General features: G+C 46.1%; 1 protein-coding gene across 11 annotated transcripts in view; it reads left to right on the plus strand.

Annotated features, from left to right (window-relative positions):
* ebf1a (EBF transcription factor 1a) overlaps positions 1-14,367 on the plus strand; it is a 54,590-nt gene extending 40,223 nt beyond the window's left edge. For 5 of the 11 annotated variants that reach the window (XM_071517715.1, XM_071517714.1, XM_071517718.1 and 2 more), the window contains 6 exons: positions 3,285-3,373; positions 6,838-6,903; positions 7,608-7,770; positions 9,063-9,242; positions 11,067-11,258; positions 12,981-14,367. In XM_071517715.1, coding sequence (XP_071373816.1) covers positions 3,285-3,373; positions 6,838-6,903; positions 7,608-7,770; positions 9,063-9,242; positions 11,067-11,258; positions 12,981-13,012 — 722 coding nt within the window. In that variant the 3' untranslated portion in view covers positions 13,013-14,367. Of the gene's footprint in view, positions 1-3,284; positions 3,374-6,837; positions 6,904-7,607; positions 7,771-8,129; positions 8,133-9,062; positions 9,243-10,754; positions 10,760-11,066; positions 11,259-11,558; positions 11,628-12,980 lie in introns of all 11 variants that reach the window. The other 6 variants (XM_071517721.1, XM_071517724.1, XM_071517720.1 and 3 more) reach the window with 4 other exon arrangements.
* The last annotated feature ends 7,265 nt before the right edge of the window (positions 14,368-21,632 follow it).

Genomic DNA, 21,632 nt, shown 5'->3' on the forward strand with positions numbered 1-21,632 from the left:
GCAAAAAGCACAACTCATCTGTTTTCTGTGTATGAATTTCCAGCCATGCATTAGTCTCCCTGACATGTTCAAGCGATGCTTTATTTAGCTTGTCGGATTCTGCAAATAAACGCAATCTCAGGGTTTATGGAAAAATGGATAAAAATTAGATTGTACGGTATTGATCTGGATTGTGAGTAGTTGGTGGGGGTGTTGTATGTATGTGCGCGTGTGTGTGTGTGTGTGTGTGTGTGTGTGTGTGTGCAGTGGTGGTGATGGGGTGGGGTGGGGGGGGGGCAACTCTCATCTGTGTGAGGGGGGGAGAAATGAAGCCGTAATTCAGGGCTATTGAACCCCCTGCCACTGGCGGCATCGATCGCCAACCAGCGCTTATGAGATCACACCTGAGCACTGGAGACTGCAGAGGGGAGGGAGAGGGGGAGAGACAGAAAGGGGAGAGAGGGGTGTGAGGAGGGAGAGGGAGAGGGAGGGCGGGGGAGACAGAGAGAGAGAGAGAGAGAGGGAGAATGTAAGAGGCTTCCGCAGTAGGTTCTGATATGATCAGCTCCTTACCCAGTGTCTGAGGGCCTGTTAAAGTGTTAACATCAAGCCTCAGAGCCAATTACCTAACCTTGCAAGTACACACACCCACCCACCCACCTACACACACACACACACACACACACACACACACACACAGTGGTGACACAGGAAGAGGAAGGAAGAGACTGGACACTTACTGTAGTTTCCCCCCCTCCTCCTCCTCCTCCTCCTTCTCCTCCTTCATCTCTCCTTCCCTCTCTTTACCTCCTCCTCCTCTCATTGTGTTTCCAGGGGTAACAGCGATTCCACCATTCTGACCTCTCAATTATCCTTCACCCCCCTCCTCCCCTTCACGTCCTAACCCTCCATCCCCCACTCCCCCACCCCCCTCCGAAGCTCATACCCCCGACCCCCCCCCCTCCCTACCCTCCACCTCCTCCGACTCCCCCTCTCACCCCTTCATACACACTCCCCCTGCGGCTCTGTGGGTTATTATAGTGAAATATGAAGCGGTGTGGATTCTAGGCTTCATGAAATTTCCATGAGCATTGATCTGATCTGATGTGGGTGATTGCTAGGTGAATCCCTCCAGTCCAGGGCTGTTGCTCATCTATTCATTTATTTATGGCAGTTATGTTTTACTGGCTTTGATTTGCTCTTCTGGAGAGCGACAGCTAAGGATTATAAATATACCTGTATGGGAGAGTGTGGCATGAATCCTGTAGTGAGCGGCTAGCACACTCCTCCTCTTTCGAGGCAGGGAAGGATTCTTCGGAACAGGCCTCTAACTGTACTAATTCCTGTTGTGAAATCTGAGACATTGAGCGTAGATATAAAAGCATGAAAAGCCAAGCCAATCCCCAAAGAGACACTGCCAGGTAGTTAGTGGTGTGTCTTGTCCCACACACACTCCTCGTCTGGTTTATGGTCCTTGAAAATGAGCAGAGACAATATCACATCCTCTCTCAATTACCAAAATTGTCTCTCCATTTGTATTAGGGGGTATCTTCCTATGTCTTGGGGTTTTTATGCTATTGTTCACTTGAGGCTCATTTAGCACATTGTGGAGAACTGATAAAAAATTCATCATAAAAACAAAAGCCTTTGAGACGAAGAGAGGATGTTGTCGGAACAATCCCTCCTCAGACTGCAGGCCTAATCCAGGGCAAATCCTCCTTAAGGCTTTAGAGAGATCAGAGAATAGGGAAGTAATGTCAAATATTTGTCCTCGGAAATAATTCATACGTTATTTGTTGCATGCAATCGTCTCATTGTTTTGGCTTATTTTATCAGTCGACCAGCTGGCCTGTTATGTGTCACTCTCTTCAGAGCTTGAGGCTGCCCTTGTCGTCTCCAGTTTACTTCTCTGTATTATCAACTTTTCCACTTCAAGCCATTCATCCTTTCTTTCACTCTTGTAGATGATCGGAGCAGTCGACGGGGAAAGTTAGTTACCTGGGGAGTGTACGTGCTGCCAAAACGCAACATCACCGACACTTCTTCTTTGCTTTCTTTTGGTGTGTGTGTATGTGTTTGACAGAGCCAATGGTGAAGTCACTAGAGGTCCAGCAGGACAGCTTGTACTCATAGCCTCTAGGGGCCTTTTTCTGGGGGCCGCCTAGTCAGCCTGGCTGCTCAGATGTGAGGCGAGCGGGGCATCAGCCCTCAGGAAACGTCCAGGCTGCGACCCACAGGGGAAACAGACGGACGGCACACACACACACACACAGGCAATCCTCACGCATAATGGCTTCTCTCTTCATTCACACACAGAGAGCTGGAAATACACACATGTTCATACACACACACGGCCACTCGGAGCAGAAATAGTGTGTGATATCTTCGGCTGTAGCCCAGTAGTCAAGACTGTTATCCATGTATGTGCATTGACTCCCCAGGCAACCCACAAAGAGACAGAAAGAAAAAGAGAGGGGGGGGAGGAGGGTAAAAGACAGAGAAGAGAGAGAGAGAGTACATTAGGAATGAATTATGTGGAGAGAGCACTTATCCAACAATCCTCCTCTGAAGTGTTTGTACTATAAGCCTCAGATCTTCATTGTATTTATTCCAATGTTTAAATATTCATGGTAAATCTTCTCATATTCAATTACCGTAGCACGACCACAGCATGCCGAGAGAGTGCTTTCTCCCTGCTGCCTGGCTGATCTGACTCTGTGTATGTGTGTGTGTGTGTGTGTGTGTGTGTGTGTGTGTAGGTGTGTGTTTGTGTGTGCAAGCGTGCGTGTGGGCATGCGTTTGTGTGTGTGTGTGTGTGTGTTTAGCTTGTTCCCTGGAGCGATCAAGCCTTTGTTATATTGGAACCAGGCTCTGTAATTGCTTATATTAGTCGCTGATCAACGCAGGACCACAGGACTCACACACACACACACACACACACACACACGCACACAAACACACATACACTCGCCCTGATTCCTGACAGTCTTTTTATTAACCACCAAAGCTGGCGACAGAGAGAGATTCATTACATCACAAGCAAACAAAGACACACACACACAGAGAGCAAAGTAAATAGAGAACACCCACATTTTCGTTGTGTTTAGTTTAATGCTGAAATATTCATGTAAAAGCATGGTTAATTCAGTCATTTCTACCTTAGGAGAGACTCCCTTGTTTCTCCTGTTCTATCCTTTTCCTATAGTGCTGGAGGTGAACAGTACATGTTTCAGTATCTAGCCTTAAGGATTTGGCATTAACCCCTGTTTCTCTGTCTTTCTTTCTGTCTGTGCTTGTGTCCTCAGCGCTGAATGAGCCAACCATAGACTACGGCTTCCAGAGGTTACAGAAGGTCATCCCCAGACACCCTGGAGACCAAGAGAGATTACCCAAGGTATTGTATGTCCTCATACAGACTGTTAAACCCTAATGCATATAGTAAGTCTTCAATCTGCAATCTTTGATCACCATGCGCAATTATTGTATGGGACTTTGCCTTGGTAACATTGGTACAAAGACATACTGACATCCTACAGAGTTTCACTGATACACATGGCACAAGGGCAACTTGACCTCACTTACAGAGGAAAGCGACAGTGCAACACTGTGTGCTGTGGACAGTAGACTATACATATCGCTAGGAGCATATACATTAAACATTTTATCATATGTTCACGGTCATTTTCTGCTCAAACACACACTTTATTTGCACAGCGAACACACAAGCAACTCTTTTCATCCTTCCACTGAGTGTAAGGTCATTTAGACTCGCAAAGTGGGAGAGGAAAGGGATAGATGGAGGGAGGAAAAGAGGGAGAGAGAGAGAGGAAAGGAGGTTGAGGAGAGAGAGGGGGGAGAGAGAGAGAGAGAGAGAGAGAGAGAGAGAGAGAGAGGCAGAAGCAGGTTAGGTGATCCATCATAGCTGTCCAGTCTTACCTCCTGCTGGGTCAGTGGATCGAAGTCAACCCCGGGTGGACTTTATTACTTCCAGCACACGCACACACACATGCAACACACACATACACACACACACACACACACCCACACACACACACATGTGAATGCACACACACGCACGCACACATACACACACAGTGGAGGGTAGTCACCATGAGGCATAGATGGAGAGCACTGGTAGATGCAGAAAGAAGATAGAGAAATCACTTGTCCTCGCTGTGTGTCATGTCTGGTGGATACAAGACTTGTCCCGGTGAGTTCTGGTCTTTAGCCTATCAACCCCCTGTATCTCTCTAAATATCTTTGTATCCATCCATCTCTTCTTCTCTCCTTCTCTTCCTCCCTCGCTCTGCGGTGTCTCTTTCTCTTCTAAATGAACAGCGGTAGCTGGCAGGCCCGGTTGTTCATTTCAGCTCTATTGATTTGTGCCTTTATTGAGGTAATAACAGTTTGTTGACCGCACTTCTCTCAACTGTTGGCCTCAATCACTAGGGAGGGGCAGGAGAGGGGCATACACTGGTAACTTGTTTCGCTACAAATGTTCATTCACTGCTACACTGGCAAAGCCTTTTTGTGGTTGTTTCTCAGTCAGTATTTAATTGGAATCAAATTGATTAGGAATAGAATATAATTGATTCTAGTGGCATGTTTGGGGGGGATTCTTAATGAATTCTCCACACACACCAGCCAGGCAACAAGCAGGATATCTGCCAATGGCTACACTGCCTGGTCTATCTCTACATGTTGTGGTAATGATCCAGTGTCCAGGGTAGGCAACTGAAAACAGCCCCCATACTGTGCTGTAGCTAATAGTCAGAGGAAGGAGGAAGTGCTGGGCTGGTAGCTCAGGCACATCCAGACTGCAGGGTGTTTAGCTAGTGCTGTGGTGTAGCAGGGGTCTGGGGCTGGCTAATGAGTGACCGCCCCGCCAGACGAGGCCAGGCTCTGGCTCTGGATCAGGTTCCCCTTCCTGTTGACGTCTCTGTGGGCCTGACTTTACGGGAAGAGACCCTGCGCCCAGGAAATGGTCTCCCCTTACAGCAGCAGGGCTAGGGAGGCAGCACAGCACTAACCACATTTATCTGTTTATCAGAACGACTCTGGAGCGCTGCCTAATCGCGTTTAGCCACTGGACAGATCCCTTTACTAACGAGAGACGGATAGGTACAGACAGGGCACAGAACCATGAGAGAGTGATTAATAGAAAGAAAGAGGAGGGGAGAGAGAGAGATAGAAAGAAAGAGAGAGAGGAGAGAAAGTAGTTTGGAGACACAGGTAAAGAGACAGAGTGGAGGTGGGAGATTGGAATGGGAGATGTGCAGACAGGCAGGTTCTGTATAGGTTCTAAGGAGAAGAAGCTGAAGGTCTATGAGACTCATAGCTGGTGTGAGAGCGCAGAGAGAGGCGTGCTGGAAAAAATATTGACGAAGTGACTGAAGAACAGAGAGACAGAGAGAGAGCTGGGGATCCGTTTGTGTCCTAATGCCTCACTTCCCTCATTTCCCCTCCTCCTCCTCCTCCTCCTCCTCCTTCTCCTCCTCCCTCCCTTCATCCATCCATCTACCTATCTAGCAATCCCTGGGAGGCACGGGGCGTCGAGGAAAAGCAGCGAGAGAGGCGAGGAGCAGCGCATACATACTAAAGAACCACTTACCTTCCTAGGGCCTCTACATCTCTCAATCACCCCGAGTAGGCCTCCTCTCTGGTCTCCCCCCTTCCATCTCTCCCTCCTCACCCGCTCTCTCTCTCCACCTCCCCCAGATAGTGCTGGTAATGGGAGGTTAACACAGAGGCAGCGCTCCCATTATTGAGTGAATTTAGCACCTCGGACAGCGCTCTACAATCTTTATTGCTTTGCTGACCCTCTCGTCATGTCCTGGGTGTGTTCGACAGCCTCCGCGTGTGTGTGTGTGTATGCCGGCGTGTGTGTGTGTGTGCGTGTGTGTACGCGTGTGCGATATGAGGTCTGATTGAAAGGCAGCGTGTCACGGAACAGAGAGCACACATGCTCCGGGGCTTGTTCACAGCGAGGGATACACTCAGGAGGGTATAGCGCACAGCGTGTGTGTGCGCAAGTGGAAGAGAGGGAGAGAGAGAGAGACGAGGAAGGGTGAGGGTGGGTGGGGTGGTGGGGGGCTGCAATTTTCTGGTTGTCGCGCCTCCAGCATATATCCTGGCCCCGGCACATTAACTTTTAAAAAGGGTTTCGTAGGGCTCTAGGTGTCTACATCACACACACACACATAACGACGCCCGGAGTCACACACTCATACGCTCACAGGGAGTGGAAAGAATAGAGACAGAGGGAGGAGAGAGAGGAGGTTAAGCGATAGAAAATGAGTGTGGAGAAAGGCAACGCGGAAGGATAAATGTTTGATGTGGGAAATTCCACTCGGTGGGTTTCACCTGAGCAATGATGTTCTACATTTATCACACAAAGTACATGCAGGGCTATTCACCTGGATCATTACCGGGGTTAATACAGGGCAGAGGACGGGCGTGTCACCGATGACGAGGGGAGTTGTACAGCCGTCACCCGGTGATATGTTGTGTTAAATGAGATTGATGTGTGAGCATGTACAGTAGATTCATGGCCTGGCGGTGACAGTAGGGAGGAGAAGATCTGGAAGATGGTTGACTGATAGAGAGGTATAGGCTCATGTTTTATTCACGGCTACAGTTTCTCCTCTGTTCTCCCAAACTGCCTGGCTACTAACAAAGTGCCGGTCCAAGCCCATTTCTCTTCCTCTCCCTTCCCTCTATCTGCCTCTTCCTCTCTCTCACTCTCTGTTCTGCATTCACAGCATAATGTTGGAGGTGAAATGTAATAAAAGTGACTGAACTCTTTGAGCCGCCACACTCATGATCGATCCCCTTCCTTTTTTCTGCGCTTGATTGTAGGAGGTGATCTTAAAGAGAGCAGCAGACCTGGTAGAGGCCTTGTACGGGATGCCACACAATAACCAGGTAAAACACAGCACACAAAAATGAACCCATGAACACACACCGTATACACACACACACATGCACGCAAGCACGTACACACACACAAATGTAAACACAAACATCACTATCTTGCTTTAGAAAAATTATGTTTGTGGTTTTGGACCGCTGACGGCATCAAAGGCAGTGCCTCGGTTGGCTCCGCAGCACCCTGCTGTGTTTCACGCAGGATCTGGGACTGACAAACACACACATGGGAACATGTTAGTGCTTTTATCGGCTCAAATGCTGAGGAGGAGGGGAGGAGAAGCACAATGAAAACTAAACGCAGAGGGAGGAGAGAGGGAAACGGGAGAATACGAACAGAACAGGGGAGGAGTGGGATTTAAACTGGACTCCGACGGAGGAGAGGGGAATGGGAAGGGAACAGCGGAGGGGGAAGAGAGGAAGAAGCGGGCTAAACATCTGATCATGTCTGTTAATGTCTTTCCTCCATTTACTGGAACCAATCCCACCACTCCCAGTGACCGCTGATAAGAACCACTCAGCCTGCTAAGTTTGCATACACAATATCTGGAGTAAAGATCTGGCATGCCATTTCATGTTGCAAACTGGATGAAACTGCAAAGTCTGTATCGGGGACTCCTTTCCGTTCTATTCCATTCTTTTCTATTCTTTTGTATTTCATCATTGTTGTTGACCACAGCTCTATTTTTTCTCAATTCCAGGAGATGATTCTGAAAAGGGCAGCGGATATTGCGGAGGCCCTGTACACAACGGTGCCACGGGGGCACAACCAGCTCGCCGGCCTCGGCAGCGGCTCCGTCCATGCTGGCATGATGGCCGTAAACTCCTTCCCTGGGTCCGAGGTGGCGCAAACAGCCAATCAGGGTGAGCAAACCTTCAAAGGAAATAAGTCGACTCTATCACTGCAAATATATCAGTGATTTATTTTTTTTATTTTTTCTCCGTGTCAGACAGGAAAGCAAAAGAGAGAGACTAGGATACTAGAGCAGAGTAGTGCGAGAGGGAAATTTTATCTTTCATGTGGGAAATTCGGAGAGAGAGAGAGACTGAAGGAGTGATTTAAGAGCACGGAGAAAAGAAAGAAGATACGGAAAAAGGAGGACAGGAGGAGGGGTGGCTGCGAGAAATGGGGAAAATGTACGATGGGGAAGGGAAGAAGGTGAGAGAGAGTGAAGAGTGGAGAAAAAGAGAGCAATGGAAGGAGCGCGATGGAGAAATATGAGTGGGTCCTAGGGGTGTGTATATTAGACTGGGGTCGGCCCCTGTCTGACAGAGAGAGATGTGGGTGCAGTCAGTGGTGATTCATCACCTGTATCAGGGGAAGGAGAGGAGAGTGGATGGACCAGCCTCTGGATACGTCTCAATACTTCCAATGAGCCTCCTCCCCTCCTCCTCTGCCCTTCGTCGCCATCTGGAAATATGTAACGTGTTTAGATACGAAAGAAAACAATAGGTATCTGTCGCTTAACTTCCACCCCACCATGCGTTTTAAACTCGCAGCAGATGAGGACGGGGAAATGATGATACCTAATTATAGAAGAGGAGGCTAACATCTTATCGTGGTGAAGTGCGGCCCTTATTGCAGAGAGCAGGAATTCCTGATGTTCAATTCCAGCTGTTTTTTCTCCGGTGTCAGCGTTTGGGCCAGAGATGTATATTTATAGTCTTCCTTCCAGCTTGTCCTCCTTCTGTTCTCTGCCCCTCCAAAGCATAAAGGAGAGAAAGGTCCTGTCGGAAACACCGGCTTCATTTTTTCTAAATTGCCGTAAAGCTGCAGAGGCCTTTTAGTGTTAATTGCCTTATCAATACATCTAATTTTGGAAAGGAGCCAGTGAGGTTAAAGGCCTCTTGTTCCGGGAGTTAGATTGCAAATAGTTTCCTCTTATATCATTCTTTCTCCTTTCTGTTCATGGCTTTCTCATTCTCCCATATGCTGTCTGAGATTTTTCAAAATTTCTCTTGGCTTATATTGCCATTTCCATTACCCCTGTAGGGAAAAAGATTTTGGCAGTATTGCATGTAGGCTTTCCCGTTTTGTTTTGTTTTTCTCTTTTCCTGTCGTCTGCTATACCCTAACACCTATTTCCCCTTTCTCTCTCTCTCTCTCTCTCTCTCTCTCTCTCTCCCTCTCTCCCTCTCTCTTTCCCTGTCCTTAGGTTTCAATAGGAGTACGAGCAGTGTGTCCCCTCATGGTTATGTTCCCAGCTCCACTCCCCAGCAGAGCAGCTACAGCTCTGTCTCCACTAGCATGAATGGCTACGCTAACTCTGGCATGGCAACCCTGGGCACCTCGCCCAACTTCCTCAATGGATCTGCAGGCAACTCGCCCTATGCTAGTGAGTAAACACACTACATCCTAGATCCTGGAGCCATAGTCGCATCTTCCGTCTATCAGATGGTCTGCATGCATGTCCAATTCCTTCCACAGCCTTCCTGCTCCGCTGAGACCGAGAGACGACGACAAGAGCAAAGCATGGAAGGCAAAAGGATGAGAGCATTTTATAACAAAAGAGAATAACTGAACAGTCTTAAAAAGTCAAGAAATAGACAAAGGGAGGTGGAAACAAGAAGTGATGCACAAAGAGAAAGTCATGGAGTTCAGCTGGCTCATCTGTTTCTTTAAGAACGGAGTCAAACGCAAATCCCCACTTTATTGGCCAGGGGAGCAGATCACCTAGCACCCCGCACACACACACACACACCCCACCACCTCCGACACACACACACACACACACACACACATTCACCCTCTACATTAAAGACCCTTGATTAAATCAATAAACTAATTGCTAGAGAAGCAATTCCATTTCAGCTCTTTGATTCCTGGGTGTTAACAAGTATTTTAACAGGCTCATCGGCCCCACGCAGACACTTTCAATCAATGGCCCCTCGGCCTGCCTTTGTAGGTCCAATTTTCATTAATTGATTAGTTAGGCCCCTTCATAAATGGATTATGACTTTATTGCGAGGATTTGTCAGGAAGAGCCATAAAAGCTAAGTGTTGGATAATAACAACAATAAAGGCAGAAGCAGATATCAGAGGGCAGGTGAAATACGACTGGGTTGATTGTAAAATCGCTGAGGGGGAAAATGCTCTTAGTGTATTAGCAGACAAAAGACAAACCCAGGGAGAGTGGATGGATGGGATGATGTCAGAGGGAGACAGCCATAGGTTTCTGAAGATAACCTTCTGGTCAGTTTTGCCTGTCTGTGTGTCTAATCACTGTGAGTTAGACGGCAGCTGGGCATTGCACACAGCTATGTTATTGTTGAGGTTCAATTTCAAGAATTCCACTATTTCACAGCTTTTTCATTTTGTGCTTTGTTCAAAATGCTGCTGTGTTGTTGTCATGGATGTGAATGGGCCTTGAAGTCCTGTCAAAATTCAGTCCGGAGCTCTGGTGGTGATGTGTTGCTCAGATGAAAAGGAATTATAGGTAGGAATTTTAATTTTAATTTTAAAGGTGAGGGTTCAGATTATTGCGCCGATTATAGTACAAGCTAAATGCCCAAAGCGACTGATTACACCATATTCAAGGTGGTGGCAATAGAAAAACAAAGAAGTAGTGAGGAAATATGATTGTTGTCGAGCAGATTTTATCACCTCACTTGTTGTAATTTAGTGGAACCGCTGGCTGTGGCTGATGATTGAAATCTCTTGCATGCTTGATAAAGGTGATCTGGGAGAACCTTGTTTGTAAGTTGCCTCGAAAACAAATTATGAGTGCAGCACCCCGAGTTAGCTAAGAGATATTTATCAAAACGTTGCACCCCTGAGCACAGCATGAGTCATCAAAACAGACTGATCACAGGAAAAGTTGAGAAAAAATTATTTGGGCTGTTTTCAGTGCAAGTTTCCAACGAAACATATTTTTGTCTCGGCCATGGAATATCGTGGCTCAGTGATTGCTTAACAGCTGAAAAAAAAGGTTGAGGAAAAGGTTCTTCTATTGTAAGAGCTTTGAGCCAATTGAACTTAGTCCAAACATTATCCCCCCTGCTATCGTCCACCGGCCAGTCCCTTTCTGTTCGTCCCGTGTGCCCCTCCTCTGCCCTCGGCCCTCTCTCTAACCCTGTCTCTCTCCTTTCGTCTTCATCTTTCCTCCCCGTCCCCCCTCCCCTTACCTCCCCCCCAACCCCGCCCTCCTCTCTGCTCTCAGTCGTCCCGTCCAGCCCCACCATGGCCTCGTCCACCAGCCTGCCCTCCAACTGCAGCAGCTCCTCTGGCATCTTCTCCTTTTCTCCGGCCAACATGGTCTCCGCCGCTGTCAAGCAGAAGAGCGCCTTCGCCCCCGTCGTCCGACCCCAAAACTCCCCTCCGCCCACGTGCACCAACGCTAACGGCCTGCAAGGTAAGCTAGCCAGCAGAGCATGAGCCACTCAGCATTTACATGGTATGAAAGTTTGTATATGTATTGATATCGAAAATTGCCTCTGTGGTGAAAATGTATACTGCTACTCTTCCAGTTATGAAAATGCAGCTGTCTATACTTCATCCCCGAGCTCTAATCCTGCTCTTCCATGCCTCCTTATGATAACAACCCTCTGAATTTCTCTTTTTTCCCTCCACTCCCTCCTGCTGCTCTCCCTCTTCTTCCTCCTCTTCACTCCCTGTTTTTTCCTTTCTTCTCCCTCCCCTTCCCTCACTGTAGATCAGTCTTTTGTGGACTCTAGCAAGTACTCATCAGCCAGCTCTCTCCAGGGCCTGGCCTTCTCCTGAAGTATGTTACCCCCTCGCTTTCGTTCTCTCTCTCTCTTTCTCTTTTTCTTTCCATGCCGTGTTATCCCATCGATCAGTTGAGCCACTCACTCATCCTGCCCTGCCCTTCCTTCTCGTCTCTGTTTTTATTTGTCACTCTTGACCCGTCGGACCGAGCACGCCACGCCATATGTGTTCCATTTCCTGTTTTTACTTCCTACTTCCTGCCTGTGCTCCAGTAGGGGTGTGTGTGTGTGTGTGTGTATGTGGGGGTGGGGGGGGGGGGGGGTTATGCCACTGTGGGTCACCCTGTTCTCCCATTTCCATCGAGTGCAGCACGGGTCTGTTCGTCTAGGCAGGATGTTGTATGGTGTTGAGATCCTGAGAGAGAGAAATGATGGATGGGAATCTTTATCTGAGCCCCGAGCTAAGCACTTCCTCACTTCCTCTGCCGGCGTTGATGAGCGCTGACCACGGTGACCCGAGGGCCATTGGCCACCGCGCGCTGATCACACTGACACGCGCACACACACACACGCGCACTCTCTTAATCCCAACAAGCCGGAGACACTTAGGAAATAACCAGGGAATTAGTGGATTGAAGAGGGAGAGGAATCAATAGGGAGCCAATATGTTATATGAAAAATTCCCCCTCTGTGATGGCCTCTGTGTAAAAAGGGGTGGGGGTGGGGATGGGAGTGGGAGTGGGGGTGCGAGGTGAAGAGGTAGGATCTAGGGGGAAGGCAGAGCATGATATAAGATGTGTATCAAGTGTAAGAATGTGAATAGCTCCCTATGAAAGCTTCCATTTCCATGTTCAGATGTTGTCCGTCTCCGTCGGAGTGTTGAGCTAATTTCATCACCTCCGTCATCCCGCGTCATTGTGTTCCTCTCATGTTTGAATTATGCCCCGCGACGACAGCCTCGAAACGATTGCGCAATCAGCTAACGCGGTGTGACTGCTAACAATTAACAGTGGCAGCTATTGCATGAAGCTATGCAGAAAGCCTGCGAGAAGCAGGGAATGGTGTCGCAAGTGCCGTCCGAGCGCGCCAAGTTAGCGGCGCGGCGGAGAAATGTTTTGATTCGGCGTCCTCGGAATCAGGGAGAGATAATGAGAGAGAGGCAGAGGGAGAAAGAGAGAGAGAGAGAGAGAGAGAGAGAGAGACAGAAAGAGAGAGAGGGAGAGTTGTCTTTGTTCACCAGATGCTGGAACACATTTCTGTTATGTGACTGTTGTGATGACAGATGAAACCCAGCAATCACATGACTGACCGCTCTCTCCCTCTCTCTCTCTCTCTCTCTCTCTCGCTGTCTCTACCCCCCATCTCCTCTCTTTCTCTCCGTCCTCCTCCCCCTCTTTTCCCACAAGCAGCGATTCCCGGGATGATCGTTCCACCCATGTAGAGGATCTGGGATAGCTGGAGATTTGGGAATGTTGAGAGAAAAAGACACAGTAGCGGAGTCTGGCGAGTCTCTCTTACACTCCGGAGCTGAACTGAAGGAAGTCAAGATAAGACACAGAACTCTGTTAAACTCAGGCCTTTCCATTGGGATCTCATCTGAAGGGATAGGGGAAGAGAAAAGGGACAATAAGAACCTTTGTGATGTTATTTCCCTCTTGGTTGAATTAGTGTAGCTTCTCTGACACCGTGTTGGATGGAGTGTATAGAGACTGATAGCTTGCCCACAGTGTGACACTGACCTCATAAAGAGAGCATTTATTTATCTTTATGTTTATGCCTGTAATGTTTGGGTTTGATTACTGGAGGCCCCCTGCCATCTCGCAATCCATAACTCACACAAACAACAGTGAAGTGTTGGTTTGGCCATGAAGTTTACATAACCTCTGTCACAATAGAAGATGCTTTCCTTAGCTCGGCCTGCTTACCAAAACCACATAAAAACACTCTGGCCAAATGGTTCTAAGGTCAACAACAACAGCCAAAAAAAAAACAATAACAGAAAATAAATACAGCCAGAATAAAGTCAACACTCAATTTTGCTGCTAATTATCCCATAAATCTAAAAATAGTATATCAAATTGCCCTATGCTATTTCAACATCAGAAAACATACAGAAACTTTTTTTTTTCTCTTTTGTTTGGTTTGTTTGTTTGAATTTTAATAAAACTGTGAGGACTGAGCTGTTTGCAATATGCTTTTCTGCTTGTCATGTGAACAAAAGGTGATGATATTACATTAGCCAAAATTGACATTTTGTCTGAGATTTTAGTGAAGACTTGAAAAGCCAGAGGATGTGCGCGTCCAGCCAGCACTGTACTGAAGGAGACTAGCAAATATCAAATTAGAACAAATGCGTGATATATGTGATATATTTTTGTATATAAAAAAAATGTTGAATTTTTGATTTGACATTTCTTTCTCTTTTTGCCATAGCTATAGTTTGAAATGTAAACATTAAAATGTCTTAAGGCAGCTTCTCAGTACAGAAGATAGATTTACTGTGTGTTGTCAACATCTCATCTGCTAAACATGAGAAACATGGATTTGGATACAAAAAGGGGATTTCTGTAAAATATCCTATAAATAATGTATTTATCCCTTGTATTTGTACATTGCCTCTCACCCTTGTTTAGTTGTGTTGTGTAAGTTTAATACAGTAAGTGAACATATTTCACAGTGTTTTGTTTCATCATTCACTGTTGTCTCACTATTTAAATGTGACTTTTTTATCTTTTTGTTTTGTATGTTGATTGTTTTTGCATTGGTATGCCATGCGTCCATTTGTTGATTTAAAACATGCCATTGTCTATTTTTGTATTATTTGTAAGTTAATAAAAGTTTTCTTTTTTTTCCTTTTGAAAATGTTTATTGTATGGCAAAAAGTAGCATCTTATTCAGAGTATTTGGTTGAAGTAGATTTTTTAAGAATATATACACACATTAATATATACTGTAAATCTATATCTTTTTGTTTGAACTCTTTGAGGCTTTCAGATTGATACTGTTCTTGAACTGATAATATGCATGGGCTCTTCTCTTGAGTGACGCTTTCCTTTTTTGTGTGTTAAAACCGAGAGAACTAAGAAATTGCTCTGTGTTTCTCTTTCTTTGTGTTCCTCTTTTTTTCTCTGTTCTTTCTTTTCCTGTGTTATTTATGCCTGCTTACATACTGTATCTATATAGTCTTTCTTTTTTCTGTCACTGTAATCTTTACCAGCAGTCTAGATGCCTTAACAATGCAAACCCATTCTTCATTCAATCACGTGTACAGTTTTCTACCCTCACCACAATTGTCTATTGCCACAGAGGAATTCATGGGAACTTGGGGACAAAGCACAAACCCACTCTGTTTGGTGGTGAAGCCAGACTAGAATACAGAGAGCCATAATTCAACAATCATATACACCCCGATGTACTATAATGCTACAGCAATGGCACGTTTCGAAAGGATAGTCAACGCTGAGAGGCCCGTCTCAGCTGTGCTCATTGCGCGGGAGTGTTCGCAGAAACACATTACATTCTGTCTTCTTTTTTTTTGTAGCAATGATGTAGCTCTTTTTTGGATTAATGAAATAATTTCAACCGCATGATGGTAGTTTTTCTTACACATTTCAATCTGTAACTATAGGTTCACTACACTGGTATAACAATTACAGCAAGCCCACAGAGTTGTTTTACTTGTAGTACAGAGGGGCGCACAGTGAAGACATGCACTGTCACAGCACAATTATAATCTACACATGCTCACACATGGAGTCGTGGTACTGACTCCAGATATCCGACAGCCGAGCCCCCAGTCCTGCACTCCCTGTGTTGGACAATACAGCTTCATTACAAGCTAAACAGAATAAGAACAAGCGAGGAAGCATGAAAGGGAGCTCCTCAGCCATCTCTCTAGTCTTTTCTTTGTGTCTGCCGTGTGTCTTCAAGCTGTTGCTGGACAGAGAATAGGGCTTTTCTCTCTGCTTTTCTTTTCTAGAGCCTGGTTTTGTTAAGTGGGTAGAAAGGGCCATTTTAACGGAGGCGCCTGCTGACAGACGAGTGTTTTTCAGGCACTTGTGTGCCTGCGCTGGTCTGGGCCAGGGCGGGAGGGGCCACACCATATCTGTTTCAAATGAACTGCAGAGGTCTGTTGTCATACAATGGCTTCTTTGTAAGCAGAGTTCCATCCTGATTATGAATATTGGTAATGGGTGACAAAGTTTTGTATTTAGGAAACAAACAACAAAAAAAAAGATGCAAACCAAATAGCTGGTGTCTATTTTTTCCTCTGTTTTGTCTTTGACTGCAAATACACTGAACAGCTCTATGATATAGGGGACATAAGAAGGGAAGAAAAAAATTCTACTGTATAGATTGTTATTGTTTTTGATGAAAATTGAGCTGTAAGATAACTTTTGGACTCTCACAATGTTGAATTAAAGTTACCTCTTGTCTGTGTCATGGCCAGTTGTCATTTTGTCATTTTAAATGTGCTGAACTGAATTTACGCTACATTTCTGTGATACTATCGGCAAACACAAAAATGTGGTAATATCGGCTCAAGGAGGACGAATGAGGAGAGGCGTTGTTTTTTCTTTTGAAAATATCATCAACACATGGTTGACAGGCAGTTGACTGAGAATAGGAGAGAACCGGCTAAGACTAATTCCACAGGTCAGAGCCACAGGCCTGCATCCCCCCCCCTCAGGCCCTCTCTCTAATGAATCTAATTCATTAATGCATTACTGATGGCATGGTGAACATGGTTAGCCTGACAAGTTTCCTCCTAAACATATTAGTTAATGATGATTCCAAGGTTATTAATTGCGAACGCACCAGCCCACCATAATTGAGTCATCATTTGCATACCCGGTCATCAGCAGAAAATTAATTTCTTTTTTATTTTTTGCATATCTAATTTAGGAGTCTGCGATTGGATTAGCTTGTGAAAAGAGCGGATCCCGGGATTCTGCTGACCTCAAAGTGTTCCAGGGTCTCCACGGTAACTGGAGGCTTCCGTAATGCCAGGGGGGAGAGCGAGATGACCTGGAAGTACCGATGAAATAAGGAATCGTAAACACTGTGCGCGCGTGTGTGTGTGTCTGTGTGTGTCTGTGTGGTTGTGTATGTGTGTGTGTGTGTGTGCGAGTGTGTGAGTGTTTGCCTTAATTGCCCGTAGGTTCATAACTGTACGGGGCTTTTTTTCCCATATATCTAATAACAGAGTTGATAGTTTGCTGACACACAGTAAAGTGGGTTGTAGTGTGCGCGATTTAGCAGTAAGAGGTGGGATATTGAATTATGGAGGTTACACACTCAATGCTAGGGAAAAGGAGTCCTGGAGCCTAATGTTTTTGATTAGCGAGCCGAGCACCGCTGCCGTGTTGCACTGCGCGGCTCAAGGGATTCGGCTTCCCTCAAATGCAGCTTGCAGTGAAACACACACACACACGCACACACACACACACATATATACACCACACTCACAGACACACATTCGCACACACACTCATAAATCATAAATACACGTAGACAAAGGTGAACCCATTTTGCTCTTTATTTCCAGCAGCTTTTCAGGCCCAGATAGACTGGTCAGTGTGGGAGGAGGACAATGGGAGTGGGAGGCCGAGGGCAGTGTGGAGCCGGCAGCCCTCAGCTCTCTGGAGACTTAACATTAGAGACACTATTCCTGGAGAACTATTCCTCTGGATACAGACGGCAGATCCCTCAGACATCAAGAGAGGTGCTGTTCAGGAGCTTCTGTGCTACTAGTATCCTAATGAAATATATTAATGCACATATTCCTCACCATCTCCCTCTCTCCTCCCTCTCCTCCTCCTCCTCCTCCCTCTCATTCTCCTCCCTGCATGGACAGATGAAGGAAAGAAGAGCGGAGAGGCATATTTGAAAGAAAAACAGGAGTCCCCATGGGGATCCCGGATAAAGAAAGGAAAGGAAAGGAATGGAAAGGAGAGAGGATGGGAGTAGGGGGGATATACAGGATGGAGGCAGACCTAGACAGTGAGCAAAAGACAAGGAGAGGAGGAATGAATATTAATGTACTATATTGGAAAATAGTCACAATGGACATCATAGAGAGAAGAGAGATGTAACGAGGGAATGGGAAGCAAGTTCCATTCCTGCCCTTACTTAATGTGTGTGTGTGTGTGTGTGTGTGTGTGTGTGTGTGTGTGTGTGTGTGTGTGTGTGTGTGTGTGTGTGTGTTGCGCGCGCTTGTGCATGTGCATTTGTATGAGTATATTTGCAGGTGTGTATGAGCACCTCCGCCTTTCTGTGCCTGTGTATGCATGAGCATGCCTGACAGTAAAACAGAGCATGTTTGAGTGCAGGCGTACCTCGGATGTGTGTGCACGCACATTCCAGTTTGCGCTCTTGCTGATGAGGGTGTGTGGTCTTTTCCCACAGTAATTATGCCAGTGACTGTGGGTGTCTGTCTATGATCTGTGTGGTACCTGTCAGAGGGAGCCCGGCAGAGCCCATGCTTTATATTCCCTATAATTGCTGCTGCTAATTTACTGTGCGCTGGCCTAATGAGCGGGGAGGTGAGGGGCTGGGGTATGTAATGGATGTTAGAGAGATAGAGATAGAGAGATGGATTTCACCATTGCCGGCAGAGAGAGGGAAAAGGGGGAGGAGGCCGGTGAACTCTGTGTGTCGAGTGAGCATGTAGAACACTTATCTTTATTGTTCTACTAAAATGAAAAAACACAAGATAAGCTATTTGCCTCCCCTCCTCTTTCTCCCTCTCTCTTCTCTCTCTCTCTCTCTGTCTCTCTCTTTCTCCCCCTCCATCCTCCTCTTAGCTGACGGTACAGCGGCGACTGCAGCGAGCGCATTAGACAAGCTTTTTGTTATGTTGATTAATGATAAAAGCAAATCCATAAATAATATAGATTATTTATTCCATTCATTCAGATGCTAATTGGCGCTGGAAGCAGATACCTCAGAGAGATGGCCTTTTTTCCATCTGTGCGCCCCGTTCCAGCGCAGCCAAATAGACCAACTGACATTCAGACTGAGGGAAAGACAGTCAGATATTAATGTCATTCACAGTTTGAAGCACCAATGGTATCTTGTGATGGGGACACGTCCACCCTTCATTTCTCCCTAATGAGGTCATGATAGAGGCCAGTGGTTTTGGCAGACACACACCCTCTCTCTTTACACACACACGCCCTCTCTCTACACACTCGCTCTAACCATGCACACACTCCTGATGAGCATTGGATTGACAGGGTCAGCTTTGATTGATGCACCGTGGTTCTTCCACATGTTCTACAGCTCAGTCATTTAATTGTGTTTCCTAAGCATCATTAAGTACCATTACATTCTATCATATTCTAATGAGAGAGGTGGCTAGTCGCAGGACAAGCTAATTGGTGATTAATGTTGTGTATCAGTGAGAGACAACGCAAGATTGGCCATTTAATGACACAACACTGTATTTAAGTGCTGAATATGTAAAAACACAAACAGAGGGGGGAAATTAGAGCGACCGGGATTGAATTCAAAAACAGATCTTGGCTCTTAAAAGGTCTAATCTCTGCGCCCCCTCTTCTCCGAGTCATCCTGTTTGTCCCTCTTGTTCTCCTCTCTCGCCTCTTAGCCGCATTACACACACTTACTTAGATAATGTTAGAAACCATCCCCGCAGACATAACTCACCTGCTCCTCCAGATTAACCGCTAAACTCAGTATTGATGCACTGCTTTACAGGTACGTCCACGCACACACACGCACACAAAAAGACACGCTCACACACACACAAACATCCTCATCTCAGTATTGACGTGCCGCGCGGCTGTAGGTGTTTCCATTTAAGGCCAGTCGATTGCCTTAAGTATGTAATGTTAGGAGGGGGGTCCGTAAACATGTCAAATTAGCAGTAATGAATGGCCAGGCACCGGCAGGGGGAACTGTCAGGGTGCACGCCCAGGACAATACATTACCCTGAGTTATCCTAGCCTGCCCTCCTCTGACACACACACACACACACACACACACACACACTGACCGAGCAGACACAGGGTGTAAACTAGGGGGACCCATTCAGTGGTCACACACACCGCTTCTGGGCCTGGCGGCCTGGGGCTGATTGGTGTCTGAGAGACAAGAAAGAACAGGCACAGAGACGTGAAACAAGAAGCCTGAGAACAACGTTGAAATATGGAAAGTTCAGCACCAAAAAAGTATTGTAAATACAAGGTTGAAAGAATGAGGGAAGGGAGCAGGATGATAGAAAAGGAATTGGACATAGCGGAGAAAACTGTATGAAAATAGATAGATAGAGAGATAGAGCACTGAGCTAGAGGGAGAGAAAACAAACCGTGGTATTTATTTTTTCTTCTCAGTGTTGAAACAGGAAAAGGACCTCTGGTTTAATAAACCATGAATCCTTTCACAGAGGGTTTGTATGTTATTCTTCTGAGAAACAGATATGGAGGGAGGGAAGGAGAGGCAGAAAGAGAGAGAAGCAGAGAGCAGTGAGTAGGGAGAAAAAAGGAAAAAAAAGAGATGCTCTGCAACCATATGAATTTTGTTCCCTCTCTCTTTCTCACTCACTCACTAGCCCTTGGTCCCTCTTTCCGACACACACACACACACACACACACACACACACACACACTAGAGTAATGCCCTCCCTCAGCCCACTTCCAGGCCGTATGTTAGTTTTGGGTAAGAAGCGAGGGGGGGTACACATCCTCCTCTTCCAGCAAGTCCAGCCTGTGAGAGAAAGAGCATAAATGAGAAGGAAGAGTAAAAGATATAGAGTTCCCATCTGGAAATGATTAAATCCTTCTCTGTCTTCCTCTCAGCATTATACAACTTTGACAGCTTGTGAAAATTACTTTCTGGGATATTCCTTCCACTCCAGCTAGGCCTAACTCTCCACTCGCCACAGTAATGCATGTACATCAGTATCATTTTAGATAAACATAAACAGAAAAACTGGCTCCTTTATTTCCTAAGCTTGCTTTTACTATGCGCAGTGGATACAATGATAAACAAATGTGTATGCAAACTTGAACCTACTGTATGTTGTCCCCTTGCTCTCTCTCTCTCTTTCTCTCTCTCTCTCTCTCTCTCTCTTTTTCTCTCCTTCCTGTAACAAAGGTTACATTGATCATGTTTCTAAAAGAGACTCTGTATTTCCACATGGCCCTGCCTCTGATATGTTTTTCTTGGCAAGTCAGAGTTCTACTTTTGTCATTCACTCAGCATATTTTAACAAATTAGAAACATTAGAAACCAGGATCGCTGCAGTGTTTTGGTTTGGTTTCGAAACGCTATGGTCCCCACAATTATATTTCAAAACACGACCGAATTGTTTGACAGCCGAGCGGAGTAAAACCCTAAAACAACTTTTTCATTAGAAACACATGCTCTCGCAATTAGAGCCTAACATTATGTTAATGTGTGTTTGCACTGGTTCATTTGTTGTCGTGTGAACGGTGACTCTATGTGAATGTGAGTGTGTATGTGCTGCACTAATGTGCATGTATGCGTTTGTGCGCGTTTGTGAGCATGTGCACGCTTGTGTGTGTGTGTGTGTGTGTGTGTGTGTGTGTGTGTGTGTGTGTGTGTGTGTGTGTGTGTGTGTGTGTGTGTAAGGGACAAAGGGACACAGTGCTCCACATAACAGCATTACAGATGGCTGTTGTGAGTGGTTGTGACAGTGAAAGCGAGTGAGTTCCCACTCCATACAGATGTACTCTGAGTGACCTTACAAACACAGTGGAACTTAAACAGGCCCCCTACCTCTCGCTCTAACTCTGGCACACACTGTCAATTCTCACTCAGCCCTTGTGGGGCACTAAAAGTTGTTTCCTGAGCCAGGAATACATCAAGGGCCAAGAATATATAACCGGGGAGCAGGAGCGATGCATAGCTAGGGTCCAGGAAAGCATAACTTGGACTAGGTAAATATTGGACTGAAGGATTAGTAGCTTTTGCCACCTATAAAAGCAGGACAGGTATGCCAGCCTGAGTTAACGACCACACGCTCTGACTTTACCCTGGATTGTTTTACCAAGGAGCTGCTGTGGACAAAGAGGACA

The sequence above is a fragment of the Centroberyx affinis genome, unplaced genomic scaffold, assembly GCF_046629955.1.
Source record: "Centroberyx affinis isolate AG114_WGS23_722 - 3 ecotype Tasmania unplaced genomic scaffold, CSIRO-AGI_Caff_v1 ptg000514l_1, whole genome shotgun sequence".
NCBI lineage: Eukaryota > Metazoa > Chordata > Actinopteri > Beryciformes > Berycidae > Centroberyx > Centroberyx affinis.